The sequence below is a fragment of the Parastagonospora nodorum genome, assembly GCF_000146915.1.
Source record: "Parastagonospora nodorum SN15 chromosome Unknown scaffold_8, whole genome shotgun sequence".
Classification (NCBI taxonomy): domain Eukaryota; kingdom Fungi; phylum Ascomycota; class Dothideomycetes; order Pleosporales; family Phaeosphaeriaceae; genus Parastagonospora; species Parastagonospora nodorum.
In genome coordinates, this window is record NW_001884556.1 from 909774 (window position 1) to 928815 (window position 19042).

General features: G+C 53.4%; 4 protein-coding genes across 4 annotated transcripts; 2 read left to right on the forward strand and 2 right to left on the reverse strand.

Moving 5' to 3' along the window:
• Positions 1 to 112: 112 nt before the first annotated feature.
• On the forward strand, positions 113 to 10136 carry SNOG_05883 (hypothetical protein; the record flags this gene model as incomplete). Its single annotated transcript, XM_001796227.1, has 4 exons — positions 113 to 255; positions 461 to 3841; positions 4409 to 4806; positions 4864 to 10136. The coding sequence occupies 4 exons, from the start codon at positions 113 to 115 to the stop codon at positions 10134 to 10136; spliced, it is 9195 nt and encodes a 3064-aa protein (XP_001796279.1).
• A 2014-nt stretch (positions 10137 to 12150) lies between these two features.
• Positions 12151 to 13632, reverse strand: SNOG_05885 (hypothetical protein; the record flags this gene model as incomplete). The annotated part of the gene is made up of 3 exons (XM_001796228.1): positions 12151 to 12359; positions 12403 to 13225; positions 13459 to 13632. The coding sequence occupies 3 exons, from the start codon at positions 13630 to 13632 to the stop codon at positions 12151 to 12153; spliced, it is 1206 nt and encodes a 401-aa protein (XP_001796280.1).
• Positions 13633 to 15679: 2047 nt separating this feature from the next.
• On the forward strand, positions 15680 to 16028 carry SNOG_05886 (hypothetical protein; the record flags this gene model as incomplete). Its single annotated transcript, XM_001796229.1, has 3 exons — positions 15680 to 15747; positions 15772 to 15842; positions 15880 to 16028. The coding sequence occupies 3 exons, from the start codon at positions 15680 to 15682 to the stop codon at positions 16026 to 16028; spliced, it is 288 nt and encodes a 95-aa protein (XP_001796281.1).
• A 233-nt stretch (positions 16029 to 16261) lies between these two features.
• Positions 16262 to 17494, reverse strand: SNOG_05887 (hypothetical protein; the record flags this gene model as incomplete). Its single annotated transcript, XM_001796230.1, is given in 3 exon segments — positions 16262 to 16681; positions 16800 to 17188; positions 17204 to 17494. The coding sequence occupies 2 exon segments, from the start codon at positions 16815 to 16817 to the stop codon at positions 16262 to 16264; spliced, it is 438 nt and encodes a 145-aa protein (XP_001796282.1). The 5' UTR covers positions 16818 to 17188; positions 17204 to 17494.
• Positions 17495 to 19042: the final 1548 nt, after the last annotated feature.

Sequence of the window (19042 nt, forward strand, 5' to 3'; positions counted from 1 at the left end):
GTCATGGCGTGAGGTTCGTGAGAGCGACCGGTGGTGGTCTTGTGCTCGTTTGGCCCGGGTGGTCTAGATGGTTTGCCTGCCATGGAGTCGGGCGCCCAAGCTTTCTAGCCCCATGACGCGCATCCGCATCCGCATCCGCATCGCGAACCCTGAGCGAGTGAGCAAGCTTGACAGCCGTGACAGCCTCACCGCAGCTTTTAGATATCTCTCAGCACGACTGCAATATTTGATGCCTGGCGTGAAGGGTTCGCGCACGTGAGACCCCGCGATTGCTCTTGCCTCTCCTATTCACGATGATGCGCCCCTTCTTCACGAGACCATGATGATCAACAATCGCGTCCACACATCGCGGTGCAGCCATGTCGCAGCGAATCGTCTCGGAGCCGCTGGACCCGCGCGACGGCTTCAATTGGTAAATGAACTTGTGTAGAGGCCTCATATGCACTACTGACTTCCGCAGGGTATTCCTGGTTGAGCTGCTCATATGCGGCATCCTCACCATCTTCTTCCTCTTCTACTTCAACCGCCTGTTCGCAACCCTCGTGTCGTACGGTATACGCGCATATACCTGGCGCACCTTCAACGCCTACATCGACATCACTTCGCTGCAAATATCCCTGCTCGGCGGCCGCATTTTCTTCAAGGACCTGCGCTATCACGGCCACAACGAGACGATACTGGTGCACGGTGGGCACATCACCTGGAATTACTGGCTGAGACGAGTGAGAGATGCCGGCGTCTATAGCGATCAGGAGCCTTCCGAGGGCGAGAGTAGCGAGGCGCCTAGTTCTCCGACCAGCCGGCCTGGCAGCCGCAGCAGGAACGTGGATAAGGCGGAAAAAGGAGGCAAATCGACGCCCAAGCAGTTGCCATGTCGCATATCAGTCAAGGTGTCCGGGGTGGAAGCCTTCATGTACAATCGCAGCCCGGCCTACGACGGCATTATCGAAGCAGTAAAACGCAAGACAGGCGCCGGCAATGACAAAGAGGAGGCCACCGATGGTTCAGTCACCGACTCCGGGACCCTCCACAAGGACGACGAGCATCGCCACAACAAGCTGAGGAAGTCCCAAGTCCAAGACGAAAAGGATGTTCCACGCGCCAACACCAATCGGTCAACGGCCTCGATGCCAAAGAAAGCCGATTTGCCCGCCTTCCTGAGGCTACTTCCGATTCATGTCGAGGCAAACAAGGGCGCAATCGTCGTCGGCAATGAAAACACACTCGCTGTGATTACTGCGCAATTCGAGAAGGCAACAGGCACCCTTGATGCAGGGCCGAGCGGACCCCTGGATATTTATCAGCAGCTGTTCAACTTTCAGGTTACGCATCCTGTTGTCCATATGAAACCGAACGCGGATTACAAGACAAGCCAACTAGATACAGCAGCGCATATCAAGGAAGATGCAGTATATGAAGCCGCAGGTACAAGCGCCGCTGAGAAAGCTCGAGCACGTAAGCGACATAGGCGCTGGCTGTCGTCGCTCCCTTCTTTGTCCGGACTTTTCACCAAGTCTTCAGATTCCATACACACCCACACCAAGTCTGGCAAAGATAAGAGTCATGGTGGCTTTGCTGCGCAGTGGCAAATACCGGGTCAAGAGCGCTGGAAGGGCCTGGCACGATATCTCGATGATAGTGTAAACGATGGTCATGGCGAGTGGGATGGCATTGAATACGCGAAGACCTCTTTGATCGCGGACATCCCCTGTGTGAATTTGACCTTCTACTGGGACGTAGCTGGCCCAGTCCCAGATCAGATGGACAACAGCCTGAACATTGACCCTGCCCGCCCCAACGACATTAATGGGAGCATCCCTCCGGACTATGGAATGGATATCCAGGTCTTTGGGGGCACTATCAACTACGGGCCTTGGGCAGATCGTCACCGGGGCATTTTCCAGAACATATTTTTCCCCGGTTCCCATGTCGATGCGGTCGTCACTCCACTACTCAAGACAGGCGAAAGCCGTGTACTATCAGTTTTCAAGCTTTTCCTAAGCATTGAAAAGGATACTGTGCTTCGTATTCCTATTCGCGAACCATCAAAAGACTGGAAATGGAAAGGCAAAGCGCATACCCTAGCTGCGCACGACAAGTCCGGCGCCGACAAGTCAAAGGGCAAGACAAAAGCACGCAGAAGAAGAGAAAAGCACCGGGACAACGCAGCTGCGCAGAATGTGCGTCCATTTGCATGGATAGATGTCAAGGTATCCGATAATTCGTCTGTCAATTATGTCATGGACATGTACGCTTCCGAGAAAGGTTTCCAGAACAAGCTGGATGTCGATATAGCCAATACCGAGATATCGTCTAGTGTCAATCACGGCTTGTTATGGCGCTCGGGCTCCATTACTCTCGACTGTGATTTGTCTGCTCCTGTTGCGTGGAACACTTTACGACAATGGATGTTCAACGTCAAATGCAAAGACCTCGAGCTGTTCTTGTTACGAGATCATCTGTTTCTCATGACCGATCTTGTCGCCGACTGGGGATCCGGTCCGCCACCCGAATACTTCCTATTCGTACCTTTCAAGTACCTCCTCAACGTGGACTTCACAAACTTGAAGCTGTACCTCAACACAAATGACTCCAACATCGTTAACAATCCAGCCGATCTCGAAGACAACAACTTTGTCATCTTGTCTGGTGAGCGACTTCATGGTGATGTAGGCATACCACTGGATAAATATCGGCCACTTCAAAATGAAATCACCTTTGATGTTAAGGGACACAACATGGCTCTAGAGGTCCTTATGCCACCAAAGAACACGCTCAAAACTTTCGTCCATTCACCAAATGTGGCTCAGCTTGGCGGGATGACCTTGACTGGAAGCCATACGCTCATGACAGAAACCTCCCCAATGAATACTGATCGGTTGTTCATGGACATTCAGGGCCATCGCCTGAATCTCGAATTATATGGATGGCTGGTGCACCACTTTATGAAGATCAAGGACAACTACTTCGGAGACGACCTGCACTTCAAAACGCTGGAGGAATTCCAAGGCCTTCCGAGTGTGAGTGTTGCAGCAGATGGTTCTGAGCCAAACGGAGAACACTCCAAGTTGACGAATGATCTTGATGTGATTCTTTGCGTTTCTGCCGACGAAGTTAGCGTCCTTTTGCCGGCCAATCTGTACTCGGCTGAGCGCAGCATTCGAGCTGATCTGCCCTATGCATCTGCAGATTTGAGGTTCACTAATTACTACATGGATCTGATGGTCAACTTCAGTCCCATTAACATTGCACTAGGAGGATCTGTTTCCAGCCTGGAGGCTTCGAAGGAGTTCACTGGAAGCCGGACCGAGCTCTTTTTAGATTCTACAGTCATCTTCGGACATCGTTTATTCGGCCTTCCTCCAACAGAACCGACTTATGTTTGCAGTTGGGATTTCGACGTCGGCAAGATATCTGGCGAATGTACGTCAGAGTTCATTGAGACTGCAGCTGGCGCCGCTCGCTCATTTGCTTTCACATTCGAAGACGATGAGAATTCTCTCCCTTTGACAGAGATTGAGATCATCCATGATGTCACATATCTCAGGCTGAGAACTCATGATATTCACGTCTGGATGCATGTCGCTCAAGAAGCCTTGCTTATAAGGACGGATGCCATATCGCTCGACTTCAACGATCTAGCGGGACAAACGTTCTCTGAGCGTCTCAGTGCGTGCGTACCGAATCTGACCATCGCTGGTATCAACGCGAGTTCTGCGTCGCGCCTCAGGACGCGGAGCAGCGAGAAGTCAGCAATCGAAACACACGCTTTTCTGCAGACAACTTTGTCAGTAAACATGCTGACACGCAAGCTCGACTTCTCCGAAGAACGCAACAAGCAGCAAGCTCACTTATACACCCATGATCAACGAACAAATCGCACCCAGTTCATGCTAAGGCAAAATCTCGGCATGTCAATCCCGTCTATCGCCAAAGACATTAACCAAACACGACCACCTGCCTTGCAATTCCCCGACATAGCTGACCCCTTATTTCTCCCTCGCTCTCAAAGCTTCAGAACTGCTTCGACCACATCTTCACAGCTATCAACGGGTCATGGCTCTATGAACCCACGAATGGGTCGCGCATCTACGACACGGAGCGTGTCAAGTTCCTCCATAACTAGCAGTATCCGATCAACAGCGAACCATGGAGTTAGGAGCACAGCTGGAGCTTCTAGTAGAAGCCAGACAATAATTGGAGGTTCACCACACCGAGCTGCCAGCGAAAATCGCAAATTCGATCGTCTTACGAGAGATGAGCGGAAAAGACGAAACCTTGCGCCATCATCTGTTGCATTGTCAAGCTCTCTCATTGCTCCCTATTTTCCGTTGGAACAAGTCGAACCGGATCTTTCGGAAGTGCCCTCCTTCCCATCGTTACCTGCGGCGGATGGAGAGCGAGACAGTGATGGGGTCACCTTCAACGACGTTTCTACCAAGCACTTGGACGAATCCTTCACACATACCAGTCTATTGATCAGCGCAGAACCGGGCATTCGTGTGTTTTGCACACCTGAATTTGTCAACTGCATTTCGAGTCTGATTGAGCTCATTCAACCTCAACGTCCAGAAGACTTATTAGATGATTTCCAGATCAAGGTCATGACAAGAATACTCGAGAACCGGAACAGATTAGAGGGTAAAGGTAGCTCACTCGAGTTCAACGTCAGGATACCTTTTACTCATATCCGATTTCAACACGGATTTGAGTCACCATCAATTGGAGGCAAAGACCAATATGATATCATCCTCAATAGGTGGCGTGCATCTGCCCGTATCAAGAAGCACCCTGGAAACCGAGCTGGTGAGAACTCACTTTCACTGCATACTACTTTAGGCTCCCTTGGTGTTTCAGCAACAGAACGTAGTTCCCAAAGTACCAACCAGGATGTGGCCATCCAAGCCGAGATCAGTGATGTTCTTGTCTGGATGTTACAGAACAAAGCAACATCGATCAACATTTCCTTTCGATCATTTGAGACGGCGGCTGCAAGCAAGAAAGTTGACTATCTCGCCTCGCTCATTCACCGAACCACCATCCTTGGAGACGATCTCGTCACCCGGTTTGCGCAAGCCGATCACCGACAGCAGTGCCGACTACGCTACCTGGCATGGTACCTGACCAGCGTGCAGGATCAATACGCTGATCCAGACTTCCTCATAAAGGCATCGTACGCCCTGCGTGCAGCGAGAGACCATTTGCGAAGTCACGATTCATGGAAGATCATATCTCGTTTCCGCTATACGTGGCAGTGCCTTCCGGAGGCTGACAAGGACTCGCTCCTAGAAAAATGCACTCAGGATGTAATTGGGTGTCCAGAAGACGCTGAAGAAAAGATCATCGGCATGTGGGATCAGTGGCGCACCTGGGATCTGGCTCATGTGGAGAAAAGTCTCGCAATGAGATTGCTATTTGATCGTCTGGAGGACCGTCTGCCGACGCCTGATTCTGCACCTCTACATCTCGACCTCAAATCCGCAATGATCAAGGTCGTTGTCGACCCTGGACCACGACAGAGTGAAGTAGCATTACGCATGTTAGCTATCAATGTTGCACTGCTACCACCCACAGATCCATCTGGACTCATGCTAGTTGAGACAGATAGTCCCAGGAGGTCTATACTTATCCAAGCTAACTCGCGAGAGGCTACCATCCACGTCCAGTGGGAGATATGTGAACTCGCCGAGGCATTGTTGGAACTGTTCCACAAAGAAGACTTGTCGACCAAGAAGGCAATCCCATCTAAACCATCAAATCTTGCCCAAAGCATTGTTCGTGTGATCGACCAAGACATCCAGGCTATATTCGTAGCCGAAAAAGCGCAAATCATTTTGGATACCATCAACCTCCGAAGCATCACTACTGGCCGCCATATGAGATTCGCCTTTACGGACGAGGACCGGAAGGGCTCTGGTCAGGGTGAAATCCTGAGTGCACACGTTCACATGGAAGATGCTGTGAGTGAGCTTGTCTGTCGGGGTCGCTCGTTGGCGAAAACACAGTTCGAAGAACCGAGCTTGTCCGTCGCACTCGTTGAACACGAGAAGGACAGTTCGATTCCCAACGAAATCAAAGCCGCCGCTGCAAGTCGCATGATCAACGTCAAGGTCAACGAGGACGTGCTTGGCTTCATCGAGGCAGCCGACTCAGTGCTCAGAGACGAGGTTGCTTACTTTATCCGGCAATCAGAGGCTATCAAGAAGATGACAAGCCAAAAGGAAGCGGATGTGAAACCGGCGACCAGTCCATCGCAACTACCGAACATTACACTCGCTCTGTTCATGGACGCGTATCTTGTCGAGCTTGCGCTACTTCAACCATTGGGCTGGTCAATCTCCGGGTCATCTGGACGTATAGCAGTGGTACCTGCTCTTGGAAAGAACGTTACCCTACAAGTCGATTATGATCTTGAGGCGAGCTATCATAGGATGTATAGCACGTCTATGGATGGGTCCAATGTGATCAGCACCATCAAACTGCCACCTGTCAACGGACGTTTAGCAGTTACCCAAACAGAGCAAGAAACACGTATTTTTGCCTCCGGCATCATCGAGACTGTTCAACTTCAGGCTTCTGAGCTCCAGGCTCTCGCAAGTACTATCAACAAACCGGAATTTTCGCACATGGTTCAAGCTGTCCAAGACGATGTAGGGGTCTTGAAAACCCACATCGAGGAGATCTTCCCGACTGCCACTGAGTTGCCCGTTCTTGATGCTCCCAGTCCATCGCGGGAAATCCTATTCGGTGTCCAGATGACTTTGTCTGGGGTACACATCGTGGCAAGTGCGCCAGGCCGGATGCTCGACTCACCAACTGCTAATCTCACTTTGCGGCTGTCATCCGTTCAGCTCAAGGCAACCAACATTGATCCAGACGACGGGATTATGTTGTACTCGGAAGCGACGGTACGCTTGAATGAAGTCAGTGTAGCCCTAGTATTAACTGATTCGCAATCAACACGGCGCTGTGGAAATCTCACGTTCGGTGCAATCTTCCAAGCGACTACCGAGAAAGACTCTGAGCCCATCCGTAGACTGTATCGGGTGCACAGTACGGGCTTGGAGGTCAATATATTTGCAGACACTGCATCGGCGGTGGTGGATGTCATGAACCATCTGCAAGACAAGATCAAGGACTTGGATCTGTCGAAAGAGAAGAAGTATCTGCGACGGCTTCGACACACGAAGAGTAGAGTGTCACACAGACGAGCCAAGAGCGTCAAGAGCGAGGCAGACGTTGACGCCGACGAAGATAGTGTCGACTCGGGTGCCCTCTTTACGTCCACCTATTCACTGGAGCTGCTCGACTTGCAGATCAGCTGGATCGTCGGAAACTCCATCGCACCGTTCCCACGAAACGAGAACGAAGATCTCGTTCTATCCTTCAGAAAGATCGGCCTGTCAACCCACAGAGATGATGCGGCACGTTTGCTCATCGAGAACATGCAGCTGCAGATGGTGCCCATCTCAGCCAGCAAAAAGAAGCGGTCGCTGAACTCTGCCTTGCTTCCCATGATGGTGTTCAACGTGGCTTACGCTTCGACGAAGGAGACCCGAAATGTCGCGTTCCAGGCAGCCGGAAAATCACTGGATCTCCAGCTGGACTCTCACTTCATTATCCCGGCGAACATTATCGAAAGATCGATCGCTCTAGCTGGCCAAAAGTTCCGCAAAGCATCTGCCAACTGGAAAATGACACCCACCACGACTGGTGCTCAGCGGAAGAATCCATTTGGCAACAAGCGGTTTGCCTCTGTGACAGTTGACGCCAATTTTGCTGGTGCTGTCGTGCACATCAATGGAGGAGACAGCTCGCCCACACAGAGCTCCTCCAGTCGAGCGCAGCAGAAAGGAAGATACAGTCAATTCGTTGGCGATGGTACTGCGAGTAGTTTGGCTTTGCGCGCCCCTGGTGTCGCGATTCGCATCGAGTATCAAGACGATGGACGTGATCCTTCTTTGACTGCCGAGGTGCGTGTGGATGGATCGAGCAACACCTTATTACCGACTGTAGTGCCTATCATGATAGATATATCAGAGAGTATCAAGGCAGTCGTGCGTGAGAAGGACGAAGCAGATTCCCCAGCTTCGTCAGACCAGTCAACAACACAGGCCAAGTCGGTAATCAAATCTGTCGAAGAAGATAGCAACATCATGGCTGCAGATCCATCGGCTATACTCGGTCGCACAAGTCTCAACCTTGGTCTCCGAATCTGCAAGCAAGAGTTTAGCTTGAGCTGCCAGCCTATCGCACGTGTGACGGCTATTGCTAAGCTTGAGGACATCTATGTCACGGCAAACAGTGTCAAGTCTCAGGAACATGGTCACTTCTTCGCTGCTTCTGCTGCGTTCGAGAAGCTTCAGGTCACGGTTCAGCATGTGTATTCGCGTGAATCGACTTTCGGACTGGACGTGGAATCAATCGTGCTGTCGCTAATGAACAGCAAGCATCTCAGCGGCACCAGTGGTATTTCAACCATACTGAAAATCAACCCCACGACCATGCAGATCAACGCTCGACAATTGCAAGACTTCCTGTTGTTCCGAGAGATCTGGTACCCACCTGAAATACGACAATCGTCCAAGCCTCCTACAGATGGCGCGGATTCTGAACCGCAGGACTACCTCATTCAACGTTACGAACAGGTGACAGCAGCAACCGCTTTCCCATGGAATGCCAATGTAGCAATTGCGGATATCAAGGTCGACTTGGACTTGGGCCAGGCCATTGGGAGGTCCTCGCTGCACATCAACAACATGTGGGCGTCGTCGAAGAAGAACACAGATTGGGAGCAGAATCTTTGCATTGGAGTGGAGAAGATAGGAGTCGAAAGCACAGGCCGGACAAGTGGGTTCGTTGAACTGCACGGCATCAAGGTTCGAACATCAATCAGCTGGCCAGAACAAGCACCAAATACCCGCCGGACACCTTTGATCCAGGCCTCGATCGCATTCCAGCAACTCCGCGTCAAATCAGGTTTCGATTATCAAGCCTTCCTGATGGCAGACATTGCCGATTTTGGTTTCCTGATGTACAACGTTCGCCAAGAAGGGCTTAATTCACAGGATCGTCTGGTGGCCATCCTTGACGGTGGAAAGGTCCACGTTTTCTGCCACGCTACGAGCGCCGCGCAAGGACTTGCACTGTACCAAGCGATCGAAAGACTGGTGCAAGAGAATCAACAAGCATACAGACAATCTCTCCGGGATATTGAGAAGTTCCTGCGCCGAAAGTCCTCTGCTGCAACACCCTTCACCCGTTCGCCATCACAAAGTATGATTGCAGCCAAGGCAGACGAAGACTCCTTCAAAGCGCCAATATCACTCCACACCGACGTCGTCGTCACGCTGCGCTCTATAAAATTCGGCGTCTTCCCCTCCACCTTCATCGACAGCCAAATCCTCCTCCTCTCCGCCGGTGACATGCAAGCCCGCTTCGCCGTCGCCCTTGACGACCGCAAAATCCACTCCACGCTCGGCATGACGCTTGGCCAGCTCAGCGTCGCTCTCTCCGCCATCCCAACCCCCAAAACCAGCAAACCCGTCACCGACCTCACCGTCGCCGACGTCTCCAGCAGCGCCGCATCCGCCCGCGGCGGCACCATCCTGCGCGTTCCCAAAGTCGTCGCCACAATGCACACCTGGCAAGTGCCCCGGTCCAACCACATCGACTACCTGTTCAAATCCTCCCTCGAGGGCAAAGTCGATGTCGGCTGGAACTACTCCCGCATCTCGTACATCCGCACCATGTGGTCCAACCACTCGCGCACCCTCGCCTCGCGCCTCGGCAAACCCTTGCCCGAATCAAACATCAAAATCAGCACATCCCAAACTCTGCCCGAGCGCGCGGAAGAATCAACATCCAGACCCAGAGCGCAAAGCGATGCCGGCCAGGAGAAAATCACGGCCGTGGTTAATGTCCCCCAGAGCAAGTACGAGTATACCCCTCTCGAGCCGCCGCTCATTGAGACGCCGCAGCTCAGGGATATGGGCGAGGCGACGCCCCCGCTGGAGTGGATTGGGTTGCATAGGGATCGCTTGCCCAATGTAACGCATCAGATTGTTATTGTGACGTTGTTGGAGGTGGCGAGGGAGGTGGAGGATGCGTATGGGAGGATTTTGGGGAATTCGTAGGGTTGGGGAATTTGAAGTGAAGGGAGTTTGGATGAGATAGAGATTCGCATTTATTTCCATTGGCGCAGCATGGTTCGGCGTGGTCATGGGGGATTTTGGGTTTACAGATGGCGTTTTCTTTTGGGAAGGAAGGGGCATTGTACAAAACAAAAGTACGTATATAATAGCAGACCATCGAGTACATACCACTTCATATCTTAAACTTCTATTATTTTTTTTCCGCACCACGTGACTCGGAAACACTACAGCGGACCCTATCAGGACGACTGAACATCGGCCATCGTACAAGGTAGTCCATCTTCTCACTTTTCAGTCATCCCGCTCGTCCCTTCACCAAATCCATCTTAAACCCGTACCTCCAGAACTTCTCCCAAGCATACACCTCCCGCTCACCCAAACACCGCTCCGAAGCTACACGCAGGCAATCGCCCAGTGCCACGACATGCACCCCCAACTCGTCCATCCCTCGCACATGAGGCCTGAGATGCGCGGTCCCAGCGCTTCGCCAGGTCAGGTCAGGTCAGGTCAGGTCAGACTCGCATACATGCACACTTGCAGAACAATCAAGATGCTGGGAATGGTCCCGCGAGGCGTAAGCGCGGCGTCTGACACTTAGGCACGCACGAGATATTTTGCGCGCGCGCGTGTATGGGACAGCGTGGCCTTTGCGCCGTGTCCGGGTCATCTGGGAAGGAAGGTGAGGTAAGCTGATGCCTTGGATCAGACGTCATGATATTTTTTTGGGGGGAGGGGATCTGAGGGAATATCGGTTAGGCAGTCGTGGGGTGGATGGGTGGCCTTGAACATGGCCCAGGCATCGAATTCGAGTTTGAAAAGAATTCAGGCAGGCGGCTGGATAAGACATCACGTTATGTTGTGTTTGGGGGAAAGAATGTGGTAAGGCTATCGATGTATTGCACTGCGCGACGTGATAATGGTTCATCGAACATGAAGAAGGGGGAATCTCAGAATAGAAGGAACGAAAGGAGAAGTATAAGATGACCATGACCGAGAAGAAGAAGGAAAAAACGCGCACTAGCTCGCCAGGTGAGAACTGAGCTTATCCACGCTGCTGGGTTACGTTACGATCCGTGAGCGCCCCGATATACCCACGGGGCGTAGCCATGCTGACATGTCCATGCCCGAAAAAGCGTCGACCTCAGAGGCGTCAAACTCCGAAGAAAATCGGTAAAAATATAAACATAATTACGAAAGCGAGAGACGGTATAAATAGCAAACGCCAGAATGATGCAAGAAATATCGTGTTCCCTGCCTGGAATGAATGCAAAGTCGTCGTATGCACCACCTGATCCTTCCCCAACGTACGCCGTATTATATGCTGGTCTTGATAAGATGTAGTGCCTTGCAAGGATTGTAAAGAAAGTAAACGCCTGAACGCCGTGTATTCCGGGGTATTGTGTATGAATGGGCCGTTCCGTACCGGGATGTGAGAATGTTGGAGAAATAAAAGGAAGAAAGAGAGGGAGGAAATGTAAACGCCCCCAAGATGCTGAATGTCGAAAAACTTGAATGAGGGCTGGTCGAAGGGAGGGGCTGCGAGTGTGGTTGCGCGTCGAGCAAGGCAGACCAGACGATGGGAGGGGTTGGGGTGTGGTACAACGCCCGAAGCAGCCTAGCCCGCCGCGATCATGCGGACGTTGAGTGGATCACCCGACGCGCATCCTCGCCAGCTTGACTAGAACGATCCGCACGCCACAGATAACATCCGCAACCTTCTTACACCCTCGTCGTACGCTCGCCATAAGGGTGGTAGGTATTGTCGGCCGTGATTTGGCTGATATCGCCCGCCAAGTCTGTCCTTTGCAGTGATTGCGCGGCAGAGGGCATGCCGACTGCCCCGGCGGCGCTGAGATACGGATAGTCCCATGAGTTGCGCCCACCTTGAGTAAGGCTGGTAGGGTATTGCATCTGGTGCGCAGAAGCACCCCATTGAGTCATGCTATGCCCTGATGGTGTCCTCTGGGGCACCGACATCCCATGACCCGCTGACCCCTCAAGGCCTGCTGATACTCTCAGGTGGGGAGATAGACTGGATGCTGCTAGGTGTGGTGTGTATGCCGTTGATGCAGTCGAAGCTGATACCGATTGTGGCGAAGAATTTCGATGCACACTCGCTGCTGCGTGCGACATGGCGCCCGGGTATGTTGAAGTCGATGTGATAGGAAGTGATCCGACGCCAGCAGTGGATGAGTAGCTCGCAGACTGAGAAGTATTAGTTTTATGCTGTGCTCCATCGAATTGATACGTACATATTTGCTGATGATCTTCTTAAGTGCCTGCGCAAGAACCTTCCACGAGAAGACTTTGACATCTTTCTCAATGTTGCGCGGCTTAGGATTCGGAAAACCCATGATGACCTTGAAGAAAGCTTCGCTGTCCAACTTGGCTTTGGAAACAGTCATTGGGCGGAATCCCTCCAGGTTCCGGCGGATTCGGTTCTTCTCCTCGACCGTGAAGCGAACATTCACCAACTGCTCCAACAGGAAAATGGTGTCGACACTCGTGATGAAGCACTCGTCTTTCTCCTCCCACCAGATGCAGCTGACACAAATACTTCGGGTCGCACGAGCCTCTGGTGTCACTGGCGCAAACGAAGTCGTGATCGTACTGCCATGTTGCGATCTTTTGAACTCGACAAGGCGTCTCTTTGCGTCCAACTCCTCTTGGGTCCAGTCCTCGCTCATCTTGTCCAGGTCACCGTCAACTTTCAAAATGGCCTTTGACTGGTACATTGAGTAGGGATTGAACGGCTGGCTGGTCGCCGCACCTCCTGTCTGTGAAATAGAGGTGGCTCGAACAAGAACAGGTGTTTGAAGTGCTCCTGATGTGGCATATCCCGACGCTCCGGACTGCGGCCCCGCCATCGAGGCAGAGTTTCGACTGGTGTGCGTCACAGTACTGTAGTGGCCATAGGATGGCAGACTGGGAGACATCTGCGGCAGCTTAAAGTCTGTATGTGTAAGACCCGCACCCGAAGGAACAGCAAATCCTTTCTGCGAGAGCTGAGAAGCGTAGCTCGTCTGCTTTGACATGTTATATGCACCACTGTAGGTGTTCGAAAGCGAGGACTGAGCTGGGGAGTGGCGAAATTTTGTGCTTCCGAGTACGCTCCGGACATTGTGCGTGGCTTCGCATGGTAGCGCATGGGGGGCGACTCGTTTTGGCTGGGGTTATTGTCTGTATAATCTTGGAGTGTCGTCAAACTCGGGGCGAGTACCTCCGCTTCCTAGAGTACTCTGGAGAAGATTGGTAGGCAAGGTTCGGCGACATGTCTGTAAAGGTGAACTTTCCGGCGTCACACTGCGAAAGCAGGTTCCCGTTCTTGTCTTCTATTTGCAGCCTTGAGCATCATGGTCGGATTCCAGGCGTTGGTCAATGGATAGGGCGGCACCTCGACATTGAGGAGGTAGTTGTGGGCATCATCGTCGTAATCGACCTTTTGGAGTGCGGCAACGCACTTCTTAGTGCCAAACATGAGGATGAAGGTGTTGGCACTGGAAGCTAGATCGTAATCCGATGAGATTTGGACAGAGACTGTAGATCTGGCGGTGCCGTGAGAGGGCGTAACGTATTCGGATATTACCGTTTCGGTGGTTGTAAGGGAGGCGGGATGACGAGACCCTGCATCAATAAATGAGGAATCGGGTTGGAGGGCTGCTGTGGCGCGTGACTCGTAAGTCGAGGTGGGAACATAGGACATGTCTGCCCTGGGAAGGCCATGGCCTAGCTCCGCGGGCGCACCCGTGTATTGCGAGACGAGCGTAGGCTGTGCAATGCCTGTATAGCTTGGGAGCTGATTCGATCTTGTGGCTTCGGCTTCTGTGGGGTTGGCTGATCAGTCAATGTACTAGCAACTCTCACGTGGGTGCAACCGAGCCCATCCGACCATAATGTGGCAGGTGGCCTTGGAGGTTTGTCAGATGAGCCGCATTCCACTTACCGTACACATATTGCTGGTTTTTATCGTATCCCGACATGGACGTCAGATCTGCACCCTTGATGGCGTGCACAGTCTGAGGCCTGCTGTTGAAGCCTTGGCCACAATGTGCTAAGAATTGCTCTGAGGTGTCTGGATCAGCACCAAAAGCGTACGATGTACGGTAGCTATCAGGCTGAAGTATCGAATATGTTAGCAGGCAAACGTGTGTTGGGGTCCGGATGGTAGGCAGCAGCGAAGGGGCACGGTTTGAGGCTCTCGTGGGCGTGCTAGGTGGATGCAAATAGATGGTTGAGACGTACCTGATAGCTCAGCTCTACGGTGCAGGCCAGTTTGACGGTTGGCTGGTGCTATCTGGGTGGCAGAAATACGAGACAAGCGACTGATGCTGCCTTCTTCCAGAAGACGTACAGGGAACTGGTAGGTGCGGTGGGCGTGGCGTGTTCGAGATGACCGACAATGAGTCCTTGTTAGATGAAAATGTTGTGACAAGAGGCCTCGATGGACTGTTTGAGATGTAAGAAGAGGCAGATCTGAAATTGGGTTGGATGACCACTTGTGACCAGTGAAGGCGGCAGAAGTAACTTACCCAGAGACAGACGAGCAGGATGTTTAGAAGATGGATTCATCCGGGAATCAGGGGAATTTGAGTGTCGGTGTCGGACACGGCGAGTCCTGCTCTTCGCCTAAGGTAGCTCAGACAATAACAGAAGGTTGTAGACGAAACAGGGAAGAAGCAAGCGTGGCTCTAGCTGCAAACAAGAGTGATTCAGCGCGCATGCCAGGTGCTTGAAATGACAGTCAGTGCCTTGGTACAGAATGTCGCATGTCACAGCCCGCATTTCGATGTGATGGACGTGTGGTGACTTACATCGCAGGACAAAGCAGCAGAGACATGGACGGTAAGAGTGGCCAATGTGAGGAGGGCTAGGCAGCCTCGCGAGACGGGAAGGAAGATGAACAGGAGGATGCTGGAGCTATGACTGTAGAGATAGGCGCCCAGTTTAATAGCATAATGTGGTTTGGTAGGTGAAGTAATAAGCGATGTGGCCCCAGGGTAGCGGGAAAGGGGTAGGATTGGCCCAGCGCAGACTGCAGAGGATTAGGCGTGAAATGCAAAGGCAGGGCGAGCACAGTGAGCTCTGGGGGGCTCGGATGACTCTTGGTGATTACCGGGCCCGTCAAGCTGGGTAGACTAGCGGGTCAGTGAGTGCTGAAGCACGCCCTCGAACGGTTAGTGTGTTCGCCGTTGGGCACGACGTCACACAAAGCCTGACAGCTCTGCAAAGAGAGACTAAGTTACGAGATTGAAGACGGGACAGAGGGCTGGGATTCTGTGCACTGGGGTTGTGAAGGGCGCCGGGTAGGCAGCGATGGCGCAGTCCTGTCAAGCAGGTAGCAGTAGTAAGCTGAGCCGCAGGGTTGGCTGTGAGTGGCCAGCTTTTGGTAGCAGCTGTGGCTGCGAGCAGTGGAGCAGACGAGACAGCCTCAAATTGCAAGTGCCAAAAGCAACGCGGTGGAATTCCAGCAGATGACGAGGGTGGCCACTACGTGCGGTGTGGGGTGGGTCTATGAGACCTCTGCAATGGTGAGCAGCGCGGATGCGGAGGGCCAGGGCCAAAGCTTCGAAACACAATCCGTGAGGCGTCGGATGTGCGTGTAATGGGAATTGTGCAGAAATGCAAACAAACGAGGTCAAGGGGAAAGCAGAGCAGAGCAGGGAGAGACAGAGGCAGAGGGAGCTGCAGGTAGTGCTGGATGTGATGGGCACTGTTGGTTAGTGAGGCAGTGGGCAGTGGGCAGTGGTCAGCATCCGAGAGGCACCCAGCGCGGCGGTGGCCTGGATGGTGATATACATGTGGCCCAGCATGGCCGTGAGCATCAGCAGTAGCTGGATGGGATTCTATGCGGCGCTCAGTCAGGGCGTGCCATGAGCCTCTGGCCTAGAGATGCACGCAGGGTCTGGAGCGCGGTGAGTGGGCAAGATGACGGCAGCCGAGCCAGTGAGGGCACAGAGCCGCTCAGCATGGCCCCATTACAGAGCGGTGGTAATGGGGTCGTTGCAGGAAGGGAGGGCATCTGCTAAGTGTGGTGAGCAGCGAGCATCGGCACCAGCGGTCAAGCGAGTTGACGGACCATCTATTCCTGGTGTGGCTTGCAGGCAACCTTAATTGCATCCCTGCCGCCCGTCTGCGCATCGCCAGAAAGCCACTGGAGCGCGTCTGTGGCCAGGCACGGCGACGATGCCAGCAGAGCCAGCAGAGCCAGCAGAGCCAGCAGACATGGAGCTCGTTACGGCGGCTGCTTGGGCGATGGGCCAGCAAAGGGAGCCATTCGCCGTCCCACCATGGCGTTTTGGTGTGCTCGACGTCGGCGCCCATGGCATGGCACGTAACCACGGATCCGCCGCCTGCGAGCCCGCGGAACGCTCCTTCGCCGTGTACCGTTGCTCTTGCCTGCCCCTACCGACGAGGAAGTTGCGGTCGCTCTGTTTGCATGGAGCCGCCCCATCGGGACAGAAGCATCGACACCTGTCTACCCGTCCACCAGGCATGAGCGGCGCGGGGCGGAACCACATTACGCGCTCCTGTAGCTGTCAAGTCCCGAAATACGCTGCCACGCCTGTTGCATTGCTCCGTCGCCTCCATCCTGCGCTGCGCTGCTTACCCTCATCAGATGGTCAGGCCCAGCGCTCCCTTACGCACCGTCCCCCCCCGTGCCATGGCGGCTGAGCTGATCAACGTCGCCGTTGTAGAGCATATTCTTAGCAAAGATGATGCCGCATCACCCAACGCTCTTGCCCGATCCGGTCCTGAGCGCGGTTGCCCGCAGGCTGTGTAAATCTCCCCAAACGTCAGCCTCGCCAGCCTCCGCACCACAAACAGGCAATTAGCCTGCCACAACTGCCCCCTTCGAGCATTTAACCACAGTAACCATCACGACGCCGCATGTCTAGCCCTGCCTTCGCATCGCAGGTAGAACGCAGGAATCATGGCCGAGCATGCGCTCCGTCGCCTATCATCCATCTCATCTTACGCCCAGAACTAACGTGCTTCATGGAGCTAGCCGCTGCCACCCAGTACCCGTGCAGGCCCTCATATCCGCTTACCCATGGCCAGGACCACAGTTTGGCCTCAGAGCGCAGCCACATCAGATTTCGCAGAGCGAACGCTGGTCGGCACGTTCCGTCATGACGCCCGACATTCACCCCCCAGCTTGCAGATCCGGGGCCGGAGAGCCAGCCTTAGCCAATGGCACCGTCGTATATTGCTTCTATGCACGACATCACTGACGCGCCAGTCCTCCGACCTCCTCCTCCAAGGGCGAAATCGCAACTGCAAACTCCATGCAGACATAGTTGGTTGATACCTCTCCACGCTCGCTATCGCCTGCCGTGACTTCCCAAATGGGATTGAGGCACACATGCATCAAGGCCATCTTCGCGCGAGCATGACCCCAATGCCCTTATCGCGACATCTGATCTTCTTGCAGACATATGCCATGCCGCAGCACTACTCTTGCAACGAACAGCACATCAACACAGGGGCCCTATCGCGCGCCTACTCAAAGCTGAGACCAACGGACCACGAGGCTGCGCGCCATTGCCTTGGATCCCTACTTGCTTTTTGTGCAATATACGCAATACTTCTGAAACTAGCCGCCCGATCATGCGGCTTGCCGTAAAGCAGAGGATCAATTTCTGTAACTCATAATCACTCTCCCGCAAAAGCAGGAACCGAGCTGGTGCCGTCACCATCTCGATAGCCCTCCCTGGATCCGCAGCGTACATCTGAGCTAATCTGGAAAGTCAGTACTGTACGACTGCGATAAAGAGACGATGCTCAATGCGCGGTCAAGGTTCCGTTGGCGTTCTGCTTGGTCACACAGAACGAACGCTGTTTCTTTCCATCGTTACATCAACTACACCAAAACGGTCCTCACCTGCTTCAGCCCCACCAATCGCACAGGACAGACTAGCGCTTTTTGATAGAGTACGAAAAACTCCCCTGCACACATGAAACTTGTGTGTGCTCTCATTGTCGCGTCATATCGAAAGCCCGAGAGTCTCCTCTAAAAAAATTCAACGCCGCAGGAAGAAAGTAAATGGCTTGACCCGCTCGATGAGTCCTCATCATCGAAACTCACCCGCACATGAACTTCTGCAAAGCGGCGCTCAATACATCACCTGTGGCGTCTTTTTTTTTCAACGCAAGCGCAATCGACCCCTGCAGCTGGTTGACGGTAGGGCTGCTTTACATTCTTGTCTCGGTGGAAGCCGAGAGCCCTGTGGCGGTATTCCAACCCCTCAGCAACCTGGTTGTTGGGATCATTCTTGCAGCTTGTTACGCGACTGCTCAGGGCGAGCAAGGGAGCAGAATCCCAGCAACCCGGGTCCAGGTCATCGAAGGCCCATCGGAAGCGCACTTGTGGGGGAAAGGGATCGTTCTTCACGATGCTACACCTCCACGGGCGACGTGCATGGCACTAGCGGAAACCTGCACTGTCCCTGGAAAAAAGCCACCTCGAACGGAGAGCCCGCCAAACACAGAACGTGACACGCCTCATTCTTGACGATCGAGCTGAAAGCGCCGACGAGACAATCGTCCATATCAGACCGGCGTGCGACCATCGCCAACCGTTCTGTTGCACGCGCTTGGATGGCACGTTGGGGCATCGGCTTGCTGCAGGATCTGCTTCACCTCCTTGCAGCCGATCTGTGCCGACGTGTCACAGTACAACACATCGCTACGCACGTGATCCGACGGCCGTGTTGGTACGCCACAAGCATTCCTTTCCAAGCCACACACTACCTTGACGACGCTCGTCGACAGAAGAGTGAGGATTTGTACGTGCAAGGGCAGAATGTGCAATCAAGGACGCAGCTTGTCTCGTCAGTGAATGTAGGTCGTCAACGGCGTGAAAGACATGACAACACGCACGCGCTCGT